The sequence below is a fragment of the Meriones unguiculatus genome, chromosome 12 (genome assembly GCF_030254825.1).
Source record: "Meriones unguiculatus strain TT.TT164.6M chromosome 12, Bangor_MerUng_6.1, whole genome shotgun sequence".
Taxonomy (NCBI): Eukaryota; Metazoa; Chordata; class Mammalia; order Rodentia; family Muridae; genus Meriones; species Meriones unguiculatus.
The window spans coordinates 85,204,286-85,227,028 of record NC_083360.1 but is presented as its reverse complement, the minus strand read 5'-3'; the positions used below and the strand labels follow the sequence as shown (position 1 = coordinate 85,227,028).

Here is a 22,743-nt window from a genome sequence, read left to right as displayed (position 1 = left end):
GCCTGGGTCAGGCTGTCCTGCCTTGAAAGTCCAGAGCCTGAGGAAAACTCAGCTCATCCTGCCAGCCTCCACCGATGTCCTGCTTGTCAGGTGGTGGTGTGTGCAAAGCTCTGGGGCAACAATTATTACTGTTTGCCTCATGAGGACGGCCAGGGTAGGGCCTGTGCAGCGAGCGAGCTTTGGGTGTGTGACCACACAGCTACATCAAGGGCCCTTAAGAAGCTCTAGGCGGTACCTCTTAATTCTTTAAGGGCTTGAGGAACCATGATGGCATGTGAACATCAACAGACTGACTAAGTTGGCACTTTAAATGACTTTGGGGTAAAGGATGATAGCTCTTTAATATAAAAAACGATCAAACAAATGTAAACATACGCTAATTTTTAAAGGAGAAAAAAAAGAGACAAATTATGTGTTCCTTTCTTAAATGCCGCCTACACTCCCTCAAGAGTACCTGCACAGGCCTGGAAGGTGCAGGCGTAAGGGTAAGGCTGTGGAACCAGGATTAGAGTCATAGCGTGTGGCCCAGGGCCTCGGCTACCTGTCATCCAGGCTCTTTGTTCATACTTGGTCCTCGGGGCTGGGACAGGGCTTTGGACTTATACTGTCACTATTATCCAGGCCAGATCTGACTTTTGTCCTCAGAGAAGGCCGTTGGAAAGGGGACTTGAGGATGTAGTTTTAAGAGGTGAAGTGAGACCCCATAACACGCCCACCTCTCCTGACCCAGCAGTACAGCGCGAAGGCCCTGTGGCACCGCTGTCCACCTATGTACTGGACATGTTGGTGCAGATGAGGGAGGGTAAAATCACAATGGTTATACATATAGCAGAAGCGCTTCCCAGACAATCCACTTGTTACTTGGACACCAATGTGAGCAGACAGGGCTGCGGCCTACAACGTCCGGAGGACCAAGGCATGCCCGTGAGCCACAGACAGCCTGCCTCTGCAGCTGTGGTCAGCGTCACCCTCTGCCCCACAGGAATTGGAGATGGACATCTGGCAGGATGGGAGAAGGACAGGCCAACTCTACCAGTGCTCGGGGCAAGGGGAGTTACTTCTTCACTTAAATCTGCACCAGCAAACCTGAAAACCTGGCCCAGGACAGCTGTCTTTCTGTCCTGCCTCAATATGTCCCTTGGGAAAGTACCTTTTTTTTTTTTTTTTAATGGGAAAACATATCTGGGGAGAGCAGATCCCATGGTGAGGGACCGTGAAATCTGTGTGCATGCCCAGTTCGGGATCTTCTGGAAGCTGGGTTAGGAACCCGACTCCCAAGGCTTGCCACCAGGCAGGTGTGCCCGATGCCCTCCGGATAAACCCACAACACGACGAACTGTGGGCGTGGGACGGAGGAGTGGGATGAGGCCGTCTTCCTGGGATGGTGAAGTCACCAGTCAAGATTGAGAAGAAATGCACGGTGACATTCTCACTCTGGGGAAACATTGGGGAGGACAAGCAGAGACCACTGCTTGCTACCTGAGCTAAGGAAAGCCACTGTCACCCCCTTCTTCCCTGTGCGTCTCTTCATGATGTCAGCACAGCGCTGGGCAAAAGAGATGACTCACGGTGAATGTGATTCCCAAGGGGGCCTGCTAAGACACACGGGGACACTCAAGATGAGGTTACTCGGCACATTCGTGACACACTTGCCTCATGAGCCAGTAGGTGACGTTTTCTGTTTGTTTTCGACAGGGTTTCTCTGGGTGGCCCTGGCTGGCCTTGAACTCAGAGATCTGCCTGCTTCTGCCTCTGCCTCCTAAGCGCTGGGATTAAAGGAATATGCCACCATGCCCAGCTAGATGACGGCTACAAGAAAAGGGGAAGGAGGGAGAACGGAAGTTCCACGTCTTCCTCCAATCATGACAGCGACTGTCTTGCTAGCCCTACGGGAAGGAAATTTATGCTTAGCGCTTTCAGGCAGAGAGAGGGGTAGGCATGGCTCAGCCATGAAGGCACATGCTCAGACTCAGTCCTTTGCCACACCATGCCTATTTCAGGTGGAGGCTGAAGTGAATGGCAGCCCGAAGACCCCAGGGGCACAGCCAGCAGCCCACACTACAGTAAGCTCAGAGAGAAATCTAGCCTGCCGGCTCTTTGTAAAATTTTACTGGGACACAGCCACGCGCATCTATACACTGTATGCAGCTGCCTTTGTGCTCCAACCGGGAGAGCTGAGAGTTGAAACATGGCTCACAAAGCCTTGAACGTTTGCTAGCCTGCCAATCACAAGCACGGTCTTCCGATCCCTGAATGAGCTCATGGTTCTCAAGGCTGATGAGGGAAAACTCAGACCTTCGTTAACTTACCAGGAAAAACGCAATACTATACACATATTCTGTGGCTTTAAAGCTCATGTCTTCCTTAAAGGACAAAGGAAATAAAAACCAGCTAAAATGGAGTCAAGAAGGGCAGTGGCACTTGGGAGGTGAGGGCAGGGGGACCAAGTGTTCAGAGACAGCCTCAGCTGTACCGAGAGTTTGAAATGAGGGGAAGGCACGACATACTGGGGCACTTTGTTAAGGAACCGCAGCCAAGGTTTAGCCCACTGTAGACAGCCAGAATGAGTGACCCCCCCACCAGGACGTTTAGTCCTGAATAAACTGTATTCCATCACTGGAGCATAACAGCCAGCCTCAGGGGCTGGGGAGACAGCTCCATGCGTTAAGGCACTTGCAGCCAGGCTTGATGGCCTGAGCTAGACCCTTGGACCCACATGGTGGAAGAAGAAAACTGCCTCTTAGAAACTGACCTTGGCCTCCACAGGTGCACCCCTACCTGTGTTCCCAGAGCCCCTCCTTGTCAATCGTCTCAATTACTTTATCCCTGCTACAGTGCTGGGCTTCTCCTGTCTGGGGCATGAGCATTTGCATTCTTTCGGCAGGTCTGGATTGCTTGGCCCCTTTGCAAAGGACTCAGGTTTGTGGAGGAGTCTCTGGGTTTGCCAGGCCTCATGAATGCACGGGTTGGGATGGGACGAAAGAGGAGAGGTGATATGGGGAGCCAGTAAGACCTTGGGGGAAGGTCTCCCTGCTGGACATTGTGTGTCTGTTATCTGTGTAAGTGGCCACCTTTTTTAGGGACAAAGCCAGTATGTGGACTAATGGGCAGGACCCACAACCTGCACATAGCAGTTCATCTGACTGCTGGGTACCATCTTCTGTGCCAAGTGTACGCTAAGCACTGGAGACACGAACAAGCAGCATGCTGCCTTTCCCCCAGGACATGAAGCCTGAAGGGAGACCAAAGCCTAAGTATGAGCACTACAGCATCAGAGAGGATGCTGGTGGCAGGGGTGTTGACGCAAGCAGTGATCATGACAGCTGTCCAGGGTGCTAATTCTCATCTCTTGCCAACTACGAGGGGGCAGAGGAAAGCCGTTATCTTCGCATTGTGAGTGGACTCTGTGGCCTTGCTGGGATCTGCCTCAGCCCTGACCAGGTCACGCTCCCCACACCCAGTCTTGCCCCTGATGGCTTCTAGCAGGATCCTGACGGCAGACCTTTCCTCTGGCTTCTGTTCACAGTAATGTTTTGGGAATAAGTTGGAAGAGAGATGGATCCTGATAGTAACTTACACTGGTTCCTCGGGACACTGGGAGATTATTCCTGCTTTGCCAGAGTACTCTACTTCCCGCCCCCTAAAACTGCCATTTGCTCTGAAACTAAGACAGTGCTACCGAAGCAGCTGGCTCCCGCTGTTGATCACAACAGCACAGTGAAGGTGGGGTGCATGTTAAAGAGGTGTGGCCTCATCTACCCAGAGAGCCCTCAGGCTCACCTGTGCACACAGCTCTCCCAACCTAATACTCACAGCTCAACAGACGACACAACCCACCAGGAAGTGGGTGGTGACCCGGCTCTGGAAGCCACAGATCCAAAATGCCCAGAATTCAGCCTCCAGCACCCACCAAACATCAGGATCTGAGGACAGACCAGGAGGCCAGTGGTTTGCACTTTGCTCCAGCAGCTCCCTTAGTAGTTCTGTGATTTCTCAAGCCTCTTCCTTCCTGACGTGCCGGGGTGACCTGGGACTCGGTTCTCTCCTCAGTTAGGGTGAAGTGACAGGTTTGAAATGCCTGCTCTCGAGAGTAGCATACACAGTCCCTGGAGGACTTTGGCAGCAGCACGGGAGTACTCTCGGGTAACGGAAGAAGCCAGGGTTGTGGCAGAGGCCTGGCCTGTGTGCCTCTGACAATCCTAACATGGCGGCGAGACAATCATGAGTGTGCGGTGTCAGTCTTCAGGTCATTGACAGGAGCCACCTATCACCATGAGGCAGCTGCTAACACGTGAGGCTGTCACTCGCCATCCTGTCCGCCTCTTAGAGTTCTTCAGGAACACCCTATTTTTTTCCTTGCTACCCTCTCAGGAGTCCCACGCGATTCAAGGCCCTTCAACAGCAGAGCAGGCAAGCCTGGGAGATGGTTTCCCCTGAGCTTCCCACGACTATTCCCTAGAATGTGACTGGGGACCAGGACTTAGAAAGCAGGATCAGATCACAAATTTCCAGACTCTCTGACCATTCCTACCACTCCAGAGTAAGTTTATGAGGGTTAGCTAAGACTAACTTCAGGAAGAGGAACCTGAATAGATCCGTGTGTTGGGTTTGTCCCTTGAAGCAAGGACAGGGGCATGTCAGAGCCTTCTTGAATGACTATGACCTAAGAACCAAGAGTCTTCTCGCAGACTGATGGAGGGACAGAGATGGGCCCTGAGAGCAACAGGTCTGACCCTTTCCCTGGGGACCAAGAGCTGCTGTACCAGTGGGGTGAGGAGAGCAGGGGCACACCAGACAGGGCTCCAGAGGCTGTACTAAGAAATGCAGAGTTTAATAATTAAGGACGCCATGGAAAGGAAGAGTGCTTGACATGGCAGTCTAGGATGGCATCTGACAAGTGTGCCATGGCCACTTGGAGGCCTAGCAGAGCCCAGGCCGAAGGCTATCAAGTGAGCCTGTGTGCTACATGAATGAATGGTTGAATGCTGGCCTCTGGGGAAGGAACCCTGTAGATTTTCAACCATTCTCAGGTGCTTTGGTTCAATTCGCAGCTGGTGAAGAGCTGTTTCTGCTTTACAGGCAAGGGGAAAACGAAACTCAAATGATGCTCAGGAAGATTCTGGCAGCATAACCTGATGTCCCTGGGGTCCAAGAGCAGGTCTCCGTTACGCTCACAGGAATAGGCGGCTAGGAACAGAAGCGGAGGCTCCTGAACCCACAACTCCTTTCCCTGTCTTCATTTCCCCTGTAGGCTCCTGCTGGCTACACCGAAGAACAAGGAGTCCGGGTGGCCAAAACCAAGTGGGCAGACTTCAGCAAGGATTTGGGAAGCTGCCTCACTAAACGGCCACATGGGATGGGCGTCTCACAGGCACCAACCCTGTCAGTGGGACAGCAAGCATCCCAATGCTGGTGGGTACAGAGCAGCCAGCACCAGGCAGGCTTTCCTGTGCAACTTCACAAACAGCCCCAAGGAGTCATGGCTAGATCGTCGACCCCAAATACAAGGTGAAGCAACTGAAGTACAGAGAGGTTCGCTGCGTTTTCTGGAGCAACTCTAGGCACCAGGAAGGATACACTGCTTCATGGAGGAAGGAGGGTTGGGTACTTGCCTGATCCAGAGCAACAGAAGGCTCCCCAGGCCCTGCCTGCATGGACCTGTGGCTGTTCCTCGCCTTCCAGCAACACTAAGAAACTCTGAATTTGCAGACAGTGGGGTCTAGCCCATCACCCTCCAGCACAGAGAGAAAGTGCAGGGCTCCTACGGCACCTCAAGCACTGCCCACATTGTCACCAGGGAGAGACAAGGCCCTGTTGCTCTCAAGGCCCTGCTTGGAGCTGCTCCACACCTACCCTGCCCGCACACAGAGCTGACATCATTGTCACCTGCTGGGTTGAGGGGCCGAACACCTAGCACAGAGCTGGCACCTCATGAAAGCTGTGCCTGTCTCTTCCTAATACCTCATTCACCGCCATTTATTCTTAGCAAGAGACAGGGATTTTCTGGGAGAAAGCTCACAGAAGCTTGGTGGGCCTGGGATGGAGGCTTCACCACTGTCGAGGCCTTCATGCCTGGGTAGGGGAACGCTACATGGAAACGGGCCGCAGACCCAAAGCTCATGTGGCGGGCCCTGCCACATCCCCAGTCCTCAGGCTACACTAGACGGTTGAACTGCTTCTGAATCCTGTCCCGGGACAGGAACCTTTATCTTCCCAGGGAGCAAATATAATTTCGCTGACCCAGGGGGCCATCCTGGGTCATCTGTGTACTGCACAGGACTCTGCCGGAATTCTCTTCCTCAAACCCCTTCTGCTACAAGGGCTAAGCAAGTCTGACCTCTTTTCCGTTAAGGAGGAAAACCTCATACAATTTGCTGATGTGATGGCAGGCCAGGCAGTGAATGTCTCCCCCTGCAATAGGCTATAGAGGAAGTAGCTCCCACAAATGGGAGCACCTTCACAAGAGACTCCTACTGGGGAAAGGAAAGAGCAGGAGACTCGGGTAGCTGGCTAGCGGCACAGGCCATCGGATCTCAGAGGCAGACAAGAGAACTCAGTGCTAAAAGAAACCCACGTATAAAATGCAGGGCTAAAAAGCAGCAGCAGTAGGCACCGGGCCACCAGGCATTAGATGCATAAATGCCGGGCTTGAGAAGTAAGGCCTGCCAAGGGCAGGGAGCAGCCATTAGGCTGCCTGCCTGGGGTCTCCTGCTCCTTGGGAAGGAGGGCACCGATGGGGCTGTGTGGTGTTGGAGGCAACCAGCAGGGCTCCACAGTGTGGGGTTGGCCCTGCATTAGGGGGCAGTCGCAGCCTGCAGAGCCGCTGGGGGCTTTGTTACTGAGCAAATCTCCCAGGCGCTGACTGCTGACGCATAGCTAACAGGGAGGCAGACATTGATTTATGTTCAACTTTCCATTTCATCAGTGAGAGTTACGGCACTACATGTGGAGTGCGCCTTTTTTTTTTTTTTTTTTGAGAGGGAGGGCGGGCAGGCAGCTGGAGTGTGCAGACACAAACCTGTCCACACACATGCACACTGGCAGGAGTACCAGCCAAGCCCCAGCCAGCCGCTCTGGCAGCCTGGCACGTCAGGAATAACCTTTTGTCCACGGTTGCTAGGAGCCCTGGTGCCGGTCATCTGCCACTGGGCAGACGCATGGCACCAGGCTGGGCACTGGGTGAGTATAGCCTGACCTCTGTGGAGGTGATGGTGGCCAGGAAAGGTGACTGGTTGTAAGGCTCTGTCGCTGAGCAGAAGGACAAAATTAAGTCCCAGGCCAGGGAGGAAGGCTCTCTGAGGACACACAAGAATCCGTCAGCGCAATCCAGGGTATGTTGCTCTTAGGGTGGGGTTGGGGGACCCTACAGCTGGCTTCTATCACAGTGAGGAGAGGTGGGAAGTTAATCAATCGCTCCCAGAGCATGCTGAGTTGAACGGGTAGGGCTACGGTAGGAAGGACCTCACCTCCAACTGAGGTTTGGACCCAGCACTGGGCACTTCATCCCTAATCCTTCTCAGCAGGAGTAACCTTGCCTTCTGTCAGTCTGGAAGCAGATGACTGGGAGGCCAGGAAGCTGGTGAATGGACACAGAGCTCCTATCTCCCGGGGGTGGGATCACACAGCACCTGTAGACCTTTAAGCCATGGACAACAGCCTGGGCAGCAGCTGGAAAGACAATCAGGTTGACATGGTCCGAGGTCCTCTGCCCGGTCCAGGACCATCTTTCTAGACAGACCTGTCCAACCCAGTGGGGACTCCTCATCCGTGCTGCAGCCATGCTGCCAGCTCTACCTTCTGAGTCAATACAATCCCAGAAGACAGGAGATGGGTATCTCCTCAGGAGTGAAGACTTTAACCCACCTCTAAAAAGGTAAGACAGCTCCACTGGAAAGGGCCTGAGCATCAGGACAGGCAAGGAGGGGACTGAAGGGGCAGGACATCCATTTACCCCAATCCCTGCCGCTCCAAACTGCTCAGCACTGCCTAACCCCAGCCTACCCTTCTGTGTGGTGTGTCTCACCGTGAGGTCCCGCCTTATGGCCCCTGTCCACATCTCCCTCTGGTAGTGTTCACCAGAGTTCCCCAACCTTAGGGCCCATGTCTGACACCCATGAATCTGGTTCTTGCCCCGTTCCCCGCTTCATCATCTTTCCTACTGGCTCCGAGTCCTTACATCAAGTTAGTAGCGGGTTTCAGAAATCAGGAAACTCAGGTTTAATTCTTTCCCCACCCCAGACTTGAAGTGGTCAGCAGGGCAGTAGTGGTGTCTACCCTATGGTAGCGGGTCTCTGGCTGGAGGAATGGCCCGCGTGGTCTCTGCTCCCCACTTTCTTCTGGAGAGGAAGGCAGGAAACAGCATCGACTTTTAGAGCTGACCACTGCCACCAGCCATGCCTTCTTTATCTGGTGTTGACCTCCCTGGAAACATACCACTCTCCCCAAGGCTCAGGGCCTGCAAGGTTCTCTACTGGGCGTCCTCTCTCTGCTTCCCACCACACCACTGTCAAGCAGCTCCCTACTTCAACATGAAATCTGCCGACGGTAGAACTGCCTTCTCCACAAGGCTTCGAATTAGCTTCTCTCTATGCCCTCAAGGACATGGAGTCCAAGGCTGGAGCCGCACAAGACAAGGTTGTCTCCACCATTTGGCAGAATGTCAACAACCGGCAGAGCCCTCTTGAGGCTGCCTCTCTCGGGAGACTCCCGCTGAGTCTGCAGGAAGGGGTGGGGTTGTAGATCTCTTCCTCCTATTTGCTTATTTCCCTATTTTCCAGCCTGTGTGCAGTTTTTCCTCCTTGTGGCCTTGTCCTGGAACCTGTCATAGTGGCGGTGGGTAAGGCAGGTCCTTTGAGGCAGCGTTCAGCTTATTTCCGGGGCATTGGCACAGCTGGAAATGAGGAATGTGATAGAAGGAGGCCTCACTGGAGTAGGTGCTGGGGAACACCAATCACTGTCTCCAGAGCTGAGGTTTTGATAAGAGGAGACGGTTCCCTCTGCTATCCAGGATTGAGCCACACAAGACACTACTTTTAACCCTGTGACCTTTCTGGGCCCCAGTGACACCAGCTACCTTCTCCCTCCGAGACTCCATGTCCACATCTATGAATGACCTGACGGGGCTAGGCATCCTAGAATGTTTTCTATGCTCTCACAGGTCCTCTGGTGCAGCCAACACTGCCAGTAGGTTCCTGTGGAACTCACTTGCCGGACAACCCCATTTGGTTTCTGGCTGCCTTTTCAAGAAGACAATCAATCAGACAGACACCTCAGTAGCTGTGGACGGAGAGTGGACAAAGGGCCAGAAAGCCAGGGGTTAGACTCTGAGGACAAACTATTTACTGGACAATGTGGGGTAGTCCTTCACCTTTCGAAGTCTCTCTCTCCTACCCAGCCCTGCCTCATGGGCAGAACCACCGAGCAAACCAGAAGTAAGCTACATGCTTTCAAATACACAACTGAAGATAATTACTGCAATTTCAAAACAGAAACAGCCTGCACCCAGTGCTGTCTATACTCTATGACCCTCTGCTGTCCTGTAACTGTCCAGGTCTGGACCTAGAAATCTTTACTGAAGAGTCTCCCCTTGAGGCCAAGAAACTAGGAGATCTGGCCAAGCCAGTAGGCCTAGCCAAAGCCAACCAACCTGCTTGCCAGATGTGAGGCCAAGTTAAGCTGTGAGGGGGGAAATGCCGCCGCTGCTTGATTGTGTAAAGTCCACCGGAGACTGAAAACCAAAGTTGGGAGACTGACTAGTGCAGACGGCACCAATCTACTGATGAGGAAAAGTAGGAGCCAGCAATAGAGAGCACCGGCACAAGGTCATTCAGCAAGCACGTGGCCAAGTCCTCTGTGCCCTTCTCCAGAGTGCCAGTCCTGGATGCCCAAGCTGGCCTTTGCTCAGACTTTGTGTGGTCAGAACTCCAGGTCAGCACTTCAGTGCTGGGAAGACCTCTGTTCTGTAGCGTGAATGTCACAAATAAACTTGGTTCAAACATGTCCTGTTTTCCAGTCTAGTACTGCCAGGTACTGGATTGTTGACCCACCCTGGCTAGACTCTGCAAGGCCTCCAAGAACCCCCCCCCCCCCAGAAGTGTGGCTAGGTCAGTATCCAAATCACACATATCTCCCATCACTCCACAGGCCTAGATGACTTGCGCTGCCATCTCAGAAACCTAGACCCAAAGGAAAGACAGCAAACAGGGAGGGCCTCTTGCATTGGTTAGTCCAACCTTCTAACTGCACGAGTGGCCTTCTTGCCTGGCAGTCAGGAGCCTAAAGGAGGAAGTTCTGTGTGCTATTTTCTGAGGGGCCCCATAGGCGGCAGTCAGCTGTTCCCTCCTGACTACCCTGGAGGCCCTACTGGTTTCTAAATTTAGGGCCAACTGGTGTTAGAGTTTTGACTTGGAAAAGGTGTGTGATACTGCAGGAAAGGGGCTGGACAAAGCTGGCCAAGCCACCTGGGCTGGCTTCCCAGGACACAGGCCTCTGTCCAGGCTGCAGCCAAGAAGAGAAGTACAATTGTTGACAACAGATAAAACTCTCGATATCATCTCTATTTTCCTTCCAATATCAGAGCGGCTGCCTGAGGACAGTCAAGGGTGGCAATCAATCGCTAATATTCCTGTCGAGGGTTGCTCTGTTCCGGAAATGGGCTGTCACCTCCTCCTTTAGAGAGAGATGTCCTTTCTCTTTGCAGGGGGGCCCAGGCCAAGTGGTCAGCACTGAGGACAGCAAGCACCCATGCAGAGTGCCTGGCCTGCCCCACCTCCCTTCATCTGACTGATGGGGAATAAGAAACAGGAATTGCTCCGAGTCGGTGGGAGAGCAGAAGGGCCCGGGCACCAGAACCTTCCTGAATGACCCAGCCAACCCTTGGCAGAACCTTGCCTGGGGAACAGAGATGATCTCAAGGCAAGAGTCTAAAAGATACCTCTGTTTTAACAGTGGCTGGCAGTGGCTAAATAAGGGCAGGAATCAGTCTGGGCTTTCTGACCACACACCCCCAAACGTCATAGGGGAGGGCCCGTGAAGTATGACTGGAATTAGAACTTGACCATGGAAGATTATAGCAAAGCAGGAAGCTGGGAGTTGCCCGCATATCAAGCAGACCATTCCTTGTCTTAGGCTGAGGCCAAAATAGAAGTCAATGGCCTATTTTTAAAAATACAACTGGCAGTTTAGAGCACTTGTTGCTCTTGTGAAGGATCCAGGTTAGGTTTTCAGCACCCACAAGTGGTTCCTAACTATCCACACCTCCAGCTCTTAGGGATCCACGCTCTGCCCTGATCTCCACTGGCATCAGACACATACACGGAGTACATCCGTGTATGCAGGCAAAACACTCACTTGCATAAAATAAAACTTTAAAAACATATTTAATTTGTTCAAACAAACAAACGAACAATCCACAACTGCCTACTGTCCACTTCTGAGATAGTACCCTGCAGTGGGTACCTGGGAGGCCTAAATGCACTCTGCCTGCTGGTTCTGTATCAGGGCAGAGATCCGTGAACCAGAGAGAGAACCACTGAGCAGAACCACAGTAGGGGGCCCCTCGAGATCCTTGTCACCCTCTGGTAAAGGCCAGGGTCCACACAGCTCTTTGTCTTTCTTTGGTCAACAGGTCCCAGGTATCTTACTTAAGCTCCTGCTTTCCCTCAGGCTCTCTTCCTTACATCTGCAGTCTTACCCTATGACTTCTGAAGCCGCTCCCGTCTCCACAACTGGGACAGGGCCTCAGTTTTGGTGGTACACTGGCAACACACACAGATACACGTGTGACCACCCGAAGCCCTGGAATGTCATCCCTGTACCCCTCTCTTCTCACTGCCAAATGATGAGCAGTCCACTGTTTCTGTTTTAGGGAATGAACAAATTTCACCGATGTCCTAGCCCTCCTCTTCCCATATTCACCGTGAACTAAAATGTGCAATCTCAAGAAAGGGGAAATTCTCCCAGGTCACGTCCCAGGAAAGAGGGAGAGGAGCCCTAACACTTCCATTGGCAAATCCTGTCTTTGCTCCTGACTCCAAGGCTTCCATCCTAGAGCCCCTATGCTCCAACTTTGCCCTCCTGGGCTTTCCACTGAGAGCTCTCTCCACAACCTCTAGACGGTGCGGACAATCAAGCACTTCTCCATCTTAGTGAGCTCCACCAGGAAAGCCTCTCTCACTAGGCCCTGAAGGCTAAGGCTGACAGCTCTCCAAGGCAGCACTCCTCCCGGCCCTGACTTGGCTGAAGAGGAATGAACACCAAAAGGGAAGGGAGGGGATGGAAAAGGAGATGTGGAGGGGGTGGTGGCCACACCCAACCCTGACAAAACAGAAAGGTGATTTCACACCTCCCGTACTCCTAGCCCTGCCAGAAAGACCAAGGAGGTGTGTTGGGAAGGTGGAGCTTCCGCCCCAGGTGGGATCCGTTCCTGCCTGCGGGCGGGCGGGCAGAGCGCGGGCACAGATGCTCATGATCGCACTCGGAAAAAATCAGTGGTTAGCCAGAGCAAAAGGATGTTGAGATCGGCCAGAATGGTGGGGCTTTTGTTTTTCTAGTTACGCCTAAGGTTTGTAGTTTGGACAGGAAAAGTACACAACAATGATGAGAGCAGCAACAGAACAGAAACAAAGGACAGTTTACTCATTAAAAGGGGGAAAGACAAAGAATACGTCTTTTGTTACAAGCAGACTCCACATCGGCCTGGGAGCACTAACCTCCCTCCGCCCCCACTCCTAGGTTGGACAGAAGGGCACTGCCACAGCCTGCCTGGAAGTACACACCATCCCAGCTCTTTCTTCCCTTACACGGCTTTTGGAGAAGTGGACGAGATGAGGGCTCAAGGCCTCAACCAGCACACGTGGACTGTATTTAAACCATGGCAAACCAAGCTACTTTCCTGCCCTCCTCCCCTCCCACCTGCCCAGCACAGGGCCTCGGGCCAGCACGTACCTGAAAGAAACCTGGTGGGATGGGGCCTCCGGGCATCCCATCATTGGGGGGAATGTTGCCAAGCACAGGGCTTGGGGCAGCTGCTGCACTCTGTGGAGACAGAAAGAGGAGGTCAGCGGCAAGCATCCATCCACACACGGAGCTTTTGGTCCCTGCCCTGAACGCACTCTTCCCCCTCAAAGGCCACTTTCTATACAAAGCCCCGCAGAAGTATTATTCATGGGGCAAGCCATGGACTCTAGGCCCCCACTGCTTCAACCCTAAAATGGGGGCAGGGGCCAACGTCTACCTTTAGGCACACTTCGGGGGAGGGGTGTGTGTGTGTGTGGAATAGGGATACGGGGAAGGTACTCCGGCAGTAGCTGGCAGAGTGGCAATGTGCAGCCAATGCAGTGCCCACTGTTGGCAGCACACCTGGCCTTCCCACCAGCTGCTCTAAGAAGCTGGGGGGACAAATTCATAAACAGTGGTACCCTCTCCAAACTGCTGACAGGGTGCACAGAGCAAGTCGATAAATATCCATAGTTTACCAAATAACTATGGCCAGTAAGAAAACACCCAGGTTAGAGCGAAGGACATATGTGTTCTGACCCTCACTGGGACCCAAATGCCTCTTGGGAAGAGTGTGGGTTCCACAATGAGAGACAGTCGTTACTCTTCTTGTTGAATGCTGCTGTCCTGGCATCCACTTGGTACATCTGCCTCAACAAATGCCTCCTGGAGTGGGCAGACATTGGATGTCTGGCCACCTTCCAACAATTGTGTCCAACCTGCTGGCGTGCCTGGCTCTGTACTCACACAAAGTTGAGATGCCACAGCCCTGCCTTGAGGAAGTCACAGATCTGGGCCTTCCCACCTGAGTTTGTTCCCTGCTTTCTCTACGAAAGCTATATGTCCCTACTGGACCAGGCTGGCCTTGAACTCAGTTAATCTCCTGCCTTATGGGATTAAGCTGCACCTTTTTGGGATGCCTAACAACCACCCCTCCGAATCAGGAGCAAAAAGAACACTAAAAGAGAGAGGGTTTGAGATAAAAATCCATGTATTCCTTGGGTACTTGAGAAAGAGGTGTTGCATTGAGCTCCCTCATCCTTCATAGACCTCATTAACTGACCACTGACTAGAGACCTGGAATCATGCTATCTTGATAGGATCTCTGATATTTTGACTAACATTTTGGATTAGTACATTCTGAAGTGGTTTGCCCTGGCAACTGTAGTGCTATTTTCACAGCACAACGTCCGATTCCCTTGTTATTTGGGTATTTGACTTTTTACCTATTGAGGCATTTGTTACAGCAGGGGGAGGGGGAACAAACTTTTAAATGAAAGGCTGAACCCATGAGTACACTGCTGTTTCCCTTTCAGATACGGCTCACCCATGATGAGGAGTGGGTGAGAGGCCAGGGCAACCACGGTGCTAACTAAGCCAACAGCAGAGCTCTTGGCATTTCACCATCCTCCAGTGCTGACAACAAAGGCAACCATGTCAGCCACGAGGAAGAGGCGGGAGGTCGGGAGCTGGCTTCTATCATGAAAAGCCTCCTCCAGCAGGCAGGCGGAGGAGCTCTGCTGGTTGCGGGATGGTCACTTAAGGCGTGGAAAAGCAGCAACTGGTGCCATCGCTAAGAGACTGGGGAGGGCTCAGGAGAAACTATTACGGACCCTTACCAAGGGGACCTGGTCTACATCTGACCTGCCCTCATCCTCCCACACCTTAACCACAGGGGCTGCTTATCTATGCCCAAGACCCAGCACGAGGTGAGGCATACAGCAAGTGTTCAATAAATGATTACTTTATTACTCAAGGACCTGCTCAAACCTGACCACTTGGAGCCAGACCTTTCAGGGCTGCTAAGAACAGGCCTCTCCCTGTGGTTTTGAGTGCTGAGACTTCCATTAAGGCACTCCACAAAGCGTCTCGTGTGAGTTTTCTCAACAAACCCAAACCCCTGGCGCATTCTCTAGGCCTATAGCATAACAAACTGCACAGCTGCCTAGGACGAAACACCCACACATGAATCAAGGCAGAAAGGACACTAGGCCTGAAAGGCCAGGACCTCCCACCTCAGACTCAGGTCCCGTCAGGTGTGGGGACTCTGCTCCTAAGGTCTGCCCATAGGGGTCCGCATACGCTGGAAAGAGGATGGAAACAGAGGAGCATGCAGGATGAAGCGGCAACCCTCCCGGCATCTAACCCTTCACTGGCTACAGAACACTCAAAGATTAAAGATTAAAAGGCACCTGAGACCTGCCTGTCTCTAGACCCTACACCTTCCTCTCCAGCACCCATTCTAGCGTGAACATATGGGGAAAGGAGAAAACACACACATACACAGATACATACCCTCAGATTCATAGATTCTTACATTTGTACCCGTCAAGTTCCAGGAAAAATGAATAAAGCCAGGGTGGTTCAGACTGTTCAATGGGTAAGGTGCTTGTTGCCAAGCCTGACAACCTGAGCTAGATCCCCAGGACCCACGTGGGGCAAAGAGAGAACCAATTCTCCCAAACTGTCCTCTGACCTCCACGTGCATGCTGAAGTGCCTGCCCCCATAAAATAAATAAATACTTATTTTTCTAAGTGGTCAGATAATCCCTAGACTCTCCTGGGTCAGCCAAACACTCCTGACTGAATTATAGGGCAACAAAAATAGTACTTTATCGTACAGATTCTTCCCTTCTTGACCTTCCCAATTCTCGGGCCTTGCCATGTAGCATAGGAGCAAAGCCACATGTGAAACTAGCAAGCCTTCCTTGACTGAAATTCAAGCCAGGGGCCGTGTGGCAGAGGGCCCAAGCCAGCAGGGAGTAGGTGCGGTCCTGTCTGAAATGGCCCCTGGGTAGAGCAGGAGACCCATGCTGCTCCCAGCAGGCAGTGCCCCAAAAGTCTATGTAGAGCCCTGGGCTAGCTTGGTGCATCCCAACAATCACGACACTGAAGATGCACAGCGGACGTTCAAAGGATGGAGAGCATGCCAGCATCCCACAGAAAGGCGAGACCAGAGCAGTGGCCATTTAAGACGTGCAAAGTGGTCCCTTGGTCTCCAGAGACCCCGGGACTGCGGATTTTAGTGGAATGTGCATTCGAATTCCGCAGCTCAGAGAAATCAAAGCGCTCATCTACAAGAAGAGACAAAAGCAACTGGTGTGGGAAACGAGCCCCAGCGACATAGGGTCCCCGGCTTCAAACAGACAGGAGGCTAGCACATGGCCTCCTTGATCTGTATCCCAGGCTGCCTTGGAGGGCTGGAGCAACCTGGGTTCCTCAATAGTGACAGAGCAAAGGGAGATTGCTATATTGCCTACTGCCGTGTAGGGTGTCCTGGGAATTATCATGGGAAGAACCCTGGACCAAGGGTCCTCAATGCTTAGTTCTGGCCACAAATCACCCACCAATGCACGAGCCTCTGGCACACAAAGCTGCTGAGGGTTCTGCCATCCCCGTGCCACCTGAGCCCTTTTTCTAAGCACCTAAGGAAAGGTGACAATGCACATGAAAGAGGCCCAAGCAGCCACAGCCAGGCCACTAAGCTCAGTGGAGGCAGAGCAGCACATGTCCTATCCCCTCAGCAGAGGATTAACGCAGGGACAGACGGAGAGTCAAGCACCTTTTTATTCTGATCCCATAAACCAGAGACGGGGGAAGTGGGAAGCGTCTGTGCCCCAGAGTCCTAGGAAGCTGCCGTTTCTGGTTTAATCTGTAAGGAGACTGGGTCTTATGGTAACACAGTTAATAATTAGGTCTGACTTTAGTCCTTACATGTCTGATCTCAGAATCAGGAGACCCAAGAACCAGTCTTCGCAGCAGGCCCTACAGTTCTCAAGAAAAGCTGTGTACTTTTTGGCTCGTGAAGAGAAACAGCAGACAGATCATTAAGCCATCCAATAATCACAATTCATTCTGTGACTGAGGTCACCTGTGTGTTCTGAACATTCCCAAGGAGGCTGACCTTCTACTTGGCCCTCTCTGTCAACGGCTTCAGAGAGTGCCCTTTGTGAAGAAGCGGGGAGTGAGACCGTGAAAGTAAGATCCCTCCACAGGGCCTGTGGACCTAACTTGCAGGTGGCCTGAACGGAAGAAGAGAAATGAGGCCAGTGGAAGTAAAGGGGCTGCAGGGCTTGTACTCCACAAGCCTTCTGGTGACCAGCACCCACCCACAAGGCTGGGAGATGACAGGGTGCGGTTTGGCCTGGAAGGTCTAGAAGATGAAGTGAGTTGTGGTGATGCCAGAGGCTGAGGGACGTGGAAAGGTGCTCCAGGCAGGCACTAGAACAGAGATTAGGGGGATCAAGGAGGCTTTAAGGAAGAGGTGGCACTCAAGCCAGGGCCTTACAGGATGGCAGGACTCGAAAGATACAGGAGATCCGGCAGGAGATTAACTGCTGACATCTTAACCCTCTCTCCCAGCACAGGGCTCCTGAGGCGTCTTTCAGGGCACAAATCCCCACAGTGCCTTGTCTATCTAGGGCCCACTCCATCTCCAGACAGGCGTGGACATGGGCTCCCTTCTCCCTTGCCAAGCAGGAGGGGCTTCTTTCATCTGAGAGGACAATCGCTGCCCAGAATGGCTGTACTACTCTGCGCTCTTGACCCTTTGCTTAGCCTATGGCTACACATAAGAAAACGCGGGCTTCATGAGACCTGTCTGAGGTCTTAGGGCTCAGAATGGGAGATACGCTGTCAGGCCCCAATGGGCTGAGACCATGGTGCCTGGTAAATCCCAGCTTCTCCCCTCCCAGTTTGGAGCTGGATATTACTGGCCACCTAGAAACTGAGGTCTGTATTTAAGTGCTAATGCTCTGAGTCACCAGAACTGGGAATACCTGGACACCGCACATTGCCTCACTCGGTCCTTCATGGTCACACAGAGAAGAAAGGAAACCTTGTTCCCTTTTGGGACAACCATGGGAGGGTTCCTGTTGGGTGGAAAAAGCAGGTGCTAAGCAATTGGAAGCTCTGAGCACTGATACAGAAGCAGACAGACGACAGGAAGACCCAGTTTTCGGAGTTTGTTGTCTATGCTCATTTGTGAGGTGAGGATCTCTCTATGTTGCCTGGGCTGGCCTTGAATTCCTACTCTTGAGCTCAAGAAATCCTCCTGCCTCTGTCGAGTAGCTGGGACCACAGACACACTACACAGTCCGTGACTAGGTAGCACACAGGTGTGTGGAGAAAGGAAGGAAGGAATCTAACAAGTTGTCTCTTCTCAGTGGCCCCCTTAGAAAAGAAAGGAAAAAAAGGGGAAAGAAAAGAAAAGAAAAAAGAAAGTCACATCAGTCCTTTCCAAAAAATGAGGACGTGGCTTCCTCAGGCTGAGAGGAGGCCCCCATACCACAGGCTAGCCTAGGAAGCACCAGGCTATTCTGGGAACTTTGGATCAAAGTGTGCCTCTTGGTCAGACATGGGCTCCCAGTTGCTAACGCCGACTGGTTGTGCCTTGGACCCTGGCCTGGGTGCCCACCTCTATGAGCGCACAAGTCTCTCAAGCCCGCGGTGTGGGCTTGGCCTGTCTGTGCACACAGGCCGGGGAGGCTGAGGGACAGCAGTGGCCCTGGATAAACACCACACAGATCAACAGCATGCTTTCTGTGCAGTGATCGTTTTCCTCTTAAAAGAGATGGCTTCTGCCGTCAGTGAGACACACATACATATGTGCACACACTGCCTGTCTTCAAGAGCGACTTACAACCAGAACATGTCACAGTGGGCCAGTGACAGCTCCTTCACAAGAAGGCTGGCAGTTGCTCCTACAGAGTGGAAAATTCCCTGGCGTGGACCCGCAGACGCACTCAGCTCCGACAACTTAATCCTGCCGGGACCAAGGTGCACACACAACGGAAGCTGCTGCCTTTAGGAACTTTTTTGCTTTTGAGTTTTAAAAGAATTATTAAAGGCAAAGTCCTCCACATATCTTTCAAGGATGGAAGCTCACACCTCCTGAGCCGGCACTCAATTTACTGGGTTCAGAGTCACTTTTCCTCATCCTCCGCTGTGACAGGATGATTGCATAGTCTCAAAAGTTCACCGGGGTCCCTGATATCAAAGCCAAGAAGCTAACCCTTGGTGGGGAAGGGGTGTACAACTTAAACCCACGCTGCTCTCTTCTACACAGAAGAGTGGATCGGAATCCTCGGGCTCTCTTGTCTAGCCTGGGGCCAGCGATGAGGAGCCGCCCACCGTGGTTCGCACAGCCATCCCTAGCTCACGGCCCCACACCCCACTTGCGAGATCAGAGCCGAGCAGATGCCTCCTAAGCCTTTAAAGCGCCACTAATTGGGCTAATTTCGCTAACAGTCTCTGTTTCGTCCCCCCATCCTGCGTCAACCAGCGTCCTTTGGTACTGCTGGAGAGATGCAAGCTGTTGGCTTTAGTGTTATTTTGTCAGCCATTAAACGATTCATCGGAGTCATTAATTGATTTATTACTGCTGCCTGCTCAGAGGGTTTAGCAAATAAAGAATGATGTAGGTCACAATGTGAAGGAAATTGGACCAAACACCACCACAAGGAGCTGGGTCCTCAACAGCGCCTGCCTCTGTCCGCTCCAGCAGCCCTCCAGCCCAGCTGCTAGGTAGGCGTCAGTAAAGGGTCTGCCTCTTGCACAGACAGAGACATGGGAGGTGGGGGGCCGCATCTGGGGATCCTGAAACCAGCTCATGAGAATCTGCCAGACACTGTCAACAACAGAGCAGGAGGGCGGAAGCCTAAATTGGGCACTAAGCTGCGAAGCGAGGAGCCTACAGACGAGGCCTAAGTCTCTACTCCCCTGGAGGTGACATACAGGACAGCAACAGTTGACATGTTAACAGGTACCTCCTAATGCCTGGCCTTTTATGTGCTTATCTCTGATCCTCTCAACAGTCCTACAGTTGAGGTATTATCTTCCCAGTGTTACAGAGAAAAGTGAAGCTCAGAGAGCTGACCTGCCCCAGGCTGCATGGCAGGCCAGAAAGTAGCAGCCTAGGACTCAAACCTGGTGGAGCTGACTTCAAAGTCCACATTTCTTCCCCTCTATCATATCTTCAGACTGACATAAAAGAGCCCAACACCTGCAGCTCAGCTCCGTGGGAACTGACAGAAAAAGGCAGGGGACCAGGAATAAGGCCACTCTGTCCTTCTCAGAGCCCTAAGCTCTTGGTTTACGGAATGACAGGGCTAAGGGGCAAGCCCTGAGGTCACACCAAGTGGTAAGAGTCCGGAGCTCAGCCCTGCCGCCAGGAACATCACACCACCGACATCCACCACATGGCCTGGTGCGCCCCACCCCCCTTGTGAGCACCCATGTTGGAGGGAGCCCTCTCAGACCCTACACTGGGCCGACCAGTTTCCTTGAAGACCAGTCCTACGTTATTTGCTTGGCTATACCGAGCTCAACCAAAAAAGCTGGCCCTGTCACTCTCTTCCCAACTAACCAAAAGGAGTGGCACTGAAGAGAGAGCAATGTTGACACCTCTGAGGATGGAAACCATGGGGTGTGTGTGCGCGTGTGTGTGTGTATGCGTGTGTGCATGTGCACTAGCTAGAGAGAGACAGACAGAGAGAGCCCACAGGGAAGGCAGCAGCAGCTCTGGTATCTGCTTTCCCTAGAAGCCAAACAGCCATTCTGCATGTCTCAAATTCTGTCTCTGCAAAGTCTAGTCAGCTGTGAGGAGCCCCGCACTCCTGTTAGCACTATTCTCGGGCAGAGCTCAGCCGGGCCACCATTCAGGAGGCTCACCGGTATGCTGACCGGTGTGTTTCCACAGTGATGGCGAAGGTGTCAGGCCCCCACCACAAGCCACCGGCTTACTTCTTGCTTCTTTTTCGGATACAGCCCCGGCCTGAAGGCTGTCCGTCAGTCAAGCTCTCTGGATACTTTCTGGGATCTGCCAGGTGTACCATGTGTAAACTGAAGACCTGACGGGTCCAAGATACGGTTAAGCGGAAGGTTTTTATTGTAGATTTAGGAAAGAGAGCCACCAGAGGTGTCTAGAAGAGTCTGGAGAGAGGAAAGTAGCAGACATGGCAGACTGGACCTGGCTGGGGGGGGGAGCGGGGGGGTGTTAAGAGGAAGAGAGATGACTTAGAGAGAGGGCAAAGGTGACATAGCAGAGTTCTAAGGACAATGGGGGAAGGGGGCATGAGATGAAGTTTAGAGTAAGAGATAGAGAAGAACCAGGATGTCAGCATGGTCTCTAAAATAAGTACCAAGTATTTGTGGTCCTGAGGGAGTGTGGAGGCCAGCATGTGCTTTGGTATGCTAAAAGGCACCACAGACAGCCACGTCCCTTCTGCCAACGATAAGGGAACTGGCTCCTTTGGTGGAGGAGACCTGGAGTCCCAAATCCCTGAGGAATGCTGGTTTCTGACTAACCGCCAGAATTTGGTTTTCTTGTTGTTATCCCAGTTAAGGGTACAGAATCTCCAGGCACGCATACTGCTGGAATGCTAGTGAAACTAGCTGAAACTGGACATCTGAGACCCTGACCTGGAAAGACTGGAGGTGGACACTTCTGAAAGGATTCATGAGTTCTATGGCTTGGAAGTTCAACTTCTGGCGCAGGCATGATATTATTCTTACACCCACCGCTAAGGTGATGACAGCATAAAGAAATGGTCCCCACAAGACATTTACCAAGGCCCAACCAACCAGCTTCTAGGTTCCATTTGGCAAAGAACAGCTCGCTATCACTTACACACTTCCGGACCTGGCCTCAGCTGCCAAAAGCCTTTCTTGCATTTGATGTGTTTGTTCAGCCACCTGTGCAAGGCTGCTCCCTCCCTCTAGAATGTTCCCCTCCACCTAGCGATGTCCCTTTGTCCTCCGTGTGCTCCTCGTCACACCTGACTGTTAGTTCCTTATTAAGTTAGCCAGCTGTCTTCTCAGGGATGGGGAGGGTGTGGTGCACAGCGCACAGAGAAGATGCTGTCTCAGTGACAGTACTTGGGTGAATAAAATTCCTGCAGAAATCCTGCCTTTCAGGAATAGTTCCCACATCCCACAAGGTCAGATCCCAAGGCTCTCCAGCTTTCCTCTAACTTTCGGCTAGGCTACATCCAAAAAGCCAGTTGCTTCATCACGCATGCATACATGCACACGCCTGGGTGCTGCTGTTGCGGAACCCTGGCTACCAAGTGACTCAGGTAGGGCATGTCTCTTACGGTCACTGGTCATGTCGGTATAGCGAAGACCGCTGCTGAACCTCTCCCTCAAGACTACCGGAGACTTCAACTGTCCTGAAAAGGCATTTGTACACTCAAGGAGGACAAAGGCAATGAGCAGAGTGGGGTGACTTCAGGAGGCTGAATTCCTGTTATAGGCCATGCTTCAGAGACGGGGTGCAGGAAGGGAAAGAACCCAGTTCTCCTCTCCGTGGACAGCTAAGGCCTGGCTGCTGTTTATTCTCAGACAGGTTCAAGGCCCTGCGGTTCTCGATCGAGAACAACTGGCCCAGAGTCACGTTCATACACAGACCAAGATAAGCTGCAAACTGCTTGTGGAGCCTGGAAATGGTGGAGAGGTAGGGGCCACTCCTGGGCTGGGCAAAGGCCCACTGTCAGACTATGTGCTCCACTGAGGTGTAGTCCTCCGGTGAGCCTGAGACCACTGTCCACAGCTTGGATTGTCCAAGCCACCAGGACAAGAGACAAGCAAGTCCTGGGCTAGCTGGGGAGAGAGACACTACCATACACTGTCATGTGCTTACTCGCTCCATCTTGCAGAGAGGGAAGGGGAGGCCAGAGACTGGCTCGCCAGCTCACATCCTAAAATGCCCTCTCCCTGTACTGACTGCATCTAGGATGGTGCCAACTT

The 22,743-nt window shown here is 52.5% G+C and overlaps 1 protein-coding gene across 4 annotated transcripts in view; it reads right to left on the bottom strand.

Annotated features, from left to right (window-relative positions):
* Positions 1 to 22,743, bottom strand: part of Ssbp3 (single stranded DNA binding protein 3) — a 136,460-nt gene that overhangs the window by 25,471 nt on the left and 88,246 nt on the right. For all 4 annotated transcript variants that reach the window (XM_021635267.2, XM_021635268.2, XM_021635269.2 and 1 more), the window contains exon 5: positions 12,946 to 13,035. In XM_021635267.2, coding sequence (XP_021490942.1) covers positions 12,946 to 13,035 — 90 coding nt within the window. The remainder of the gene's footprint in view (positions 1 to 12,945; positions 13,036 to 22,743) is intronic.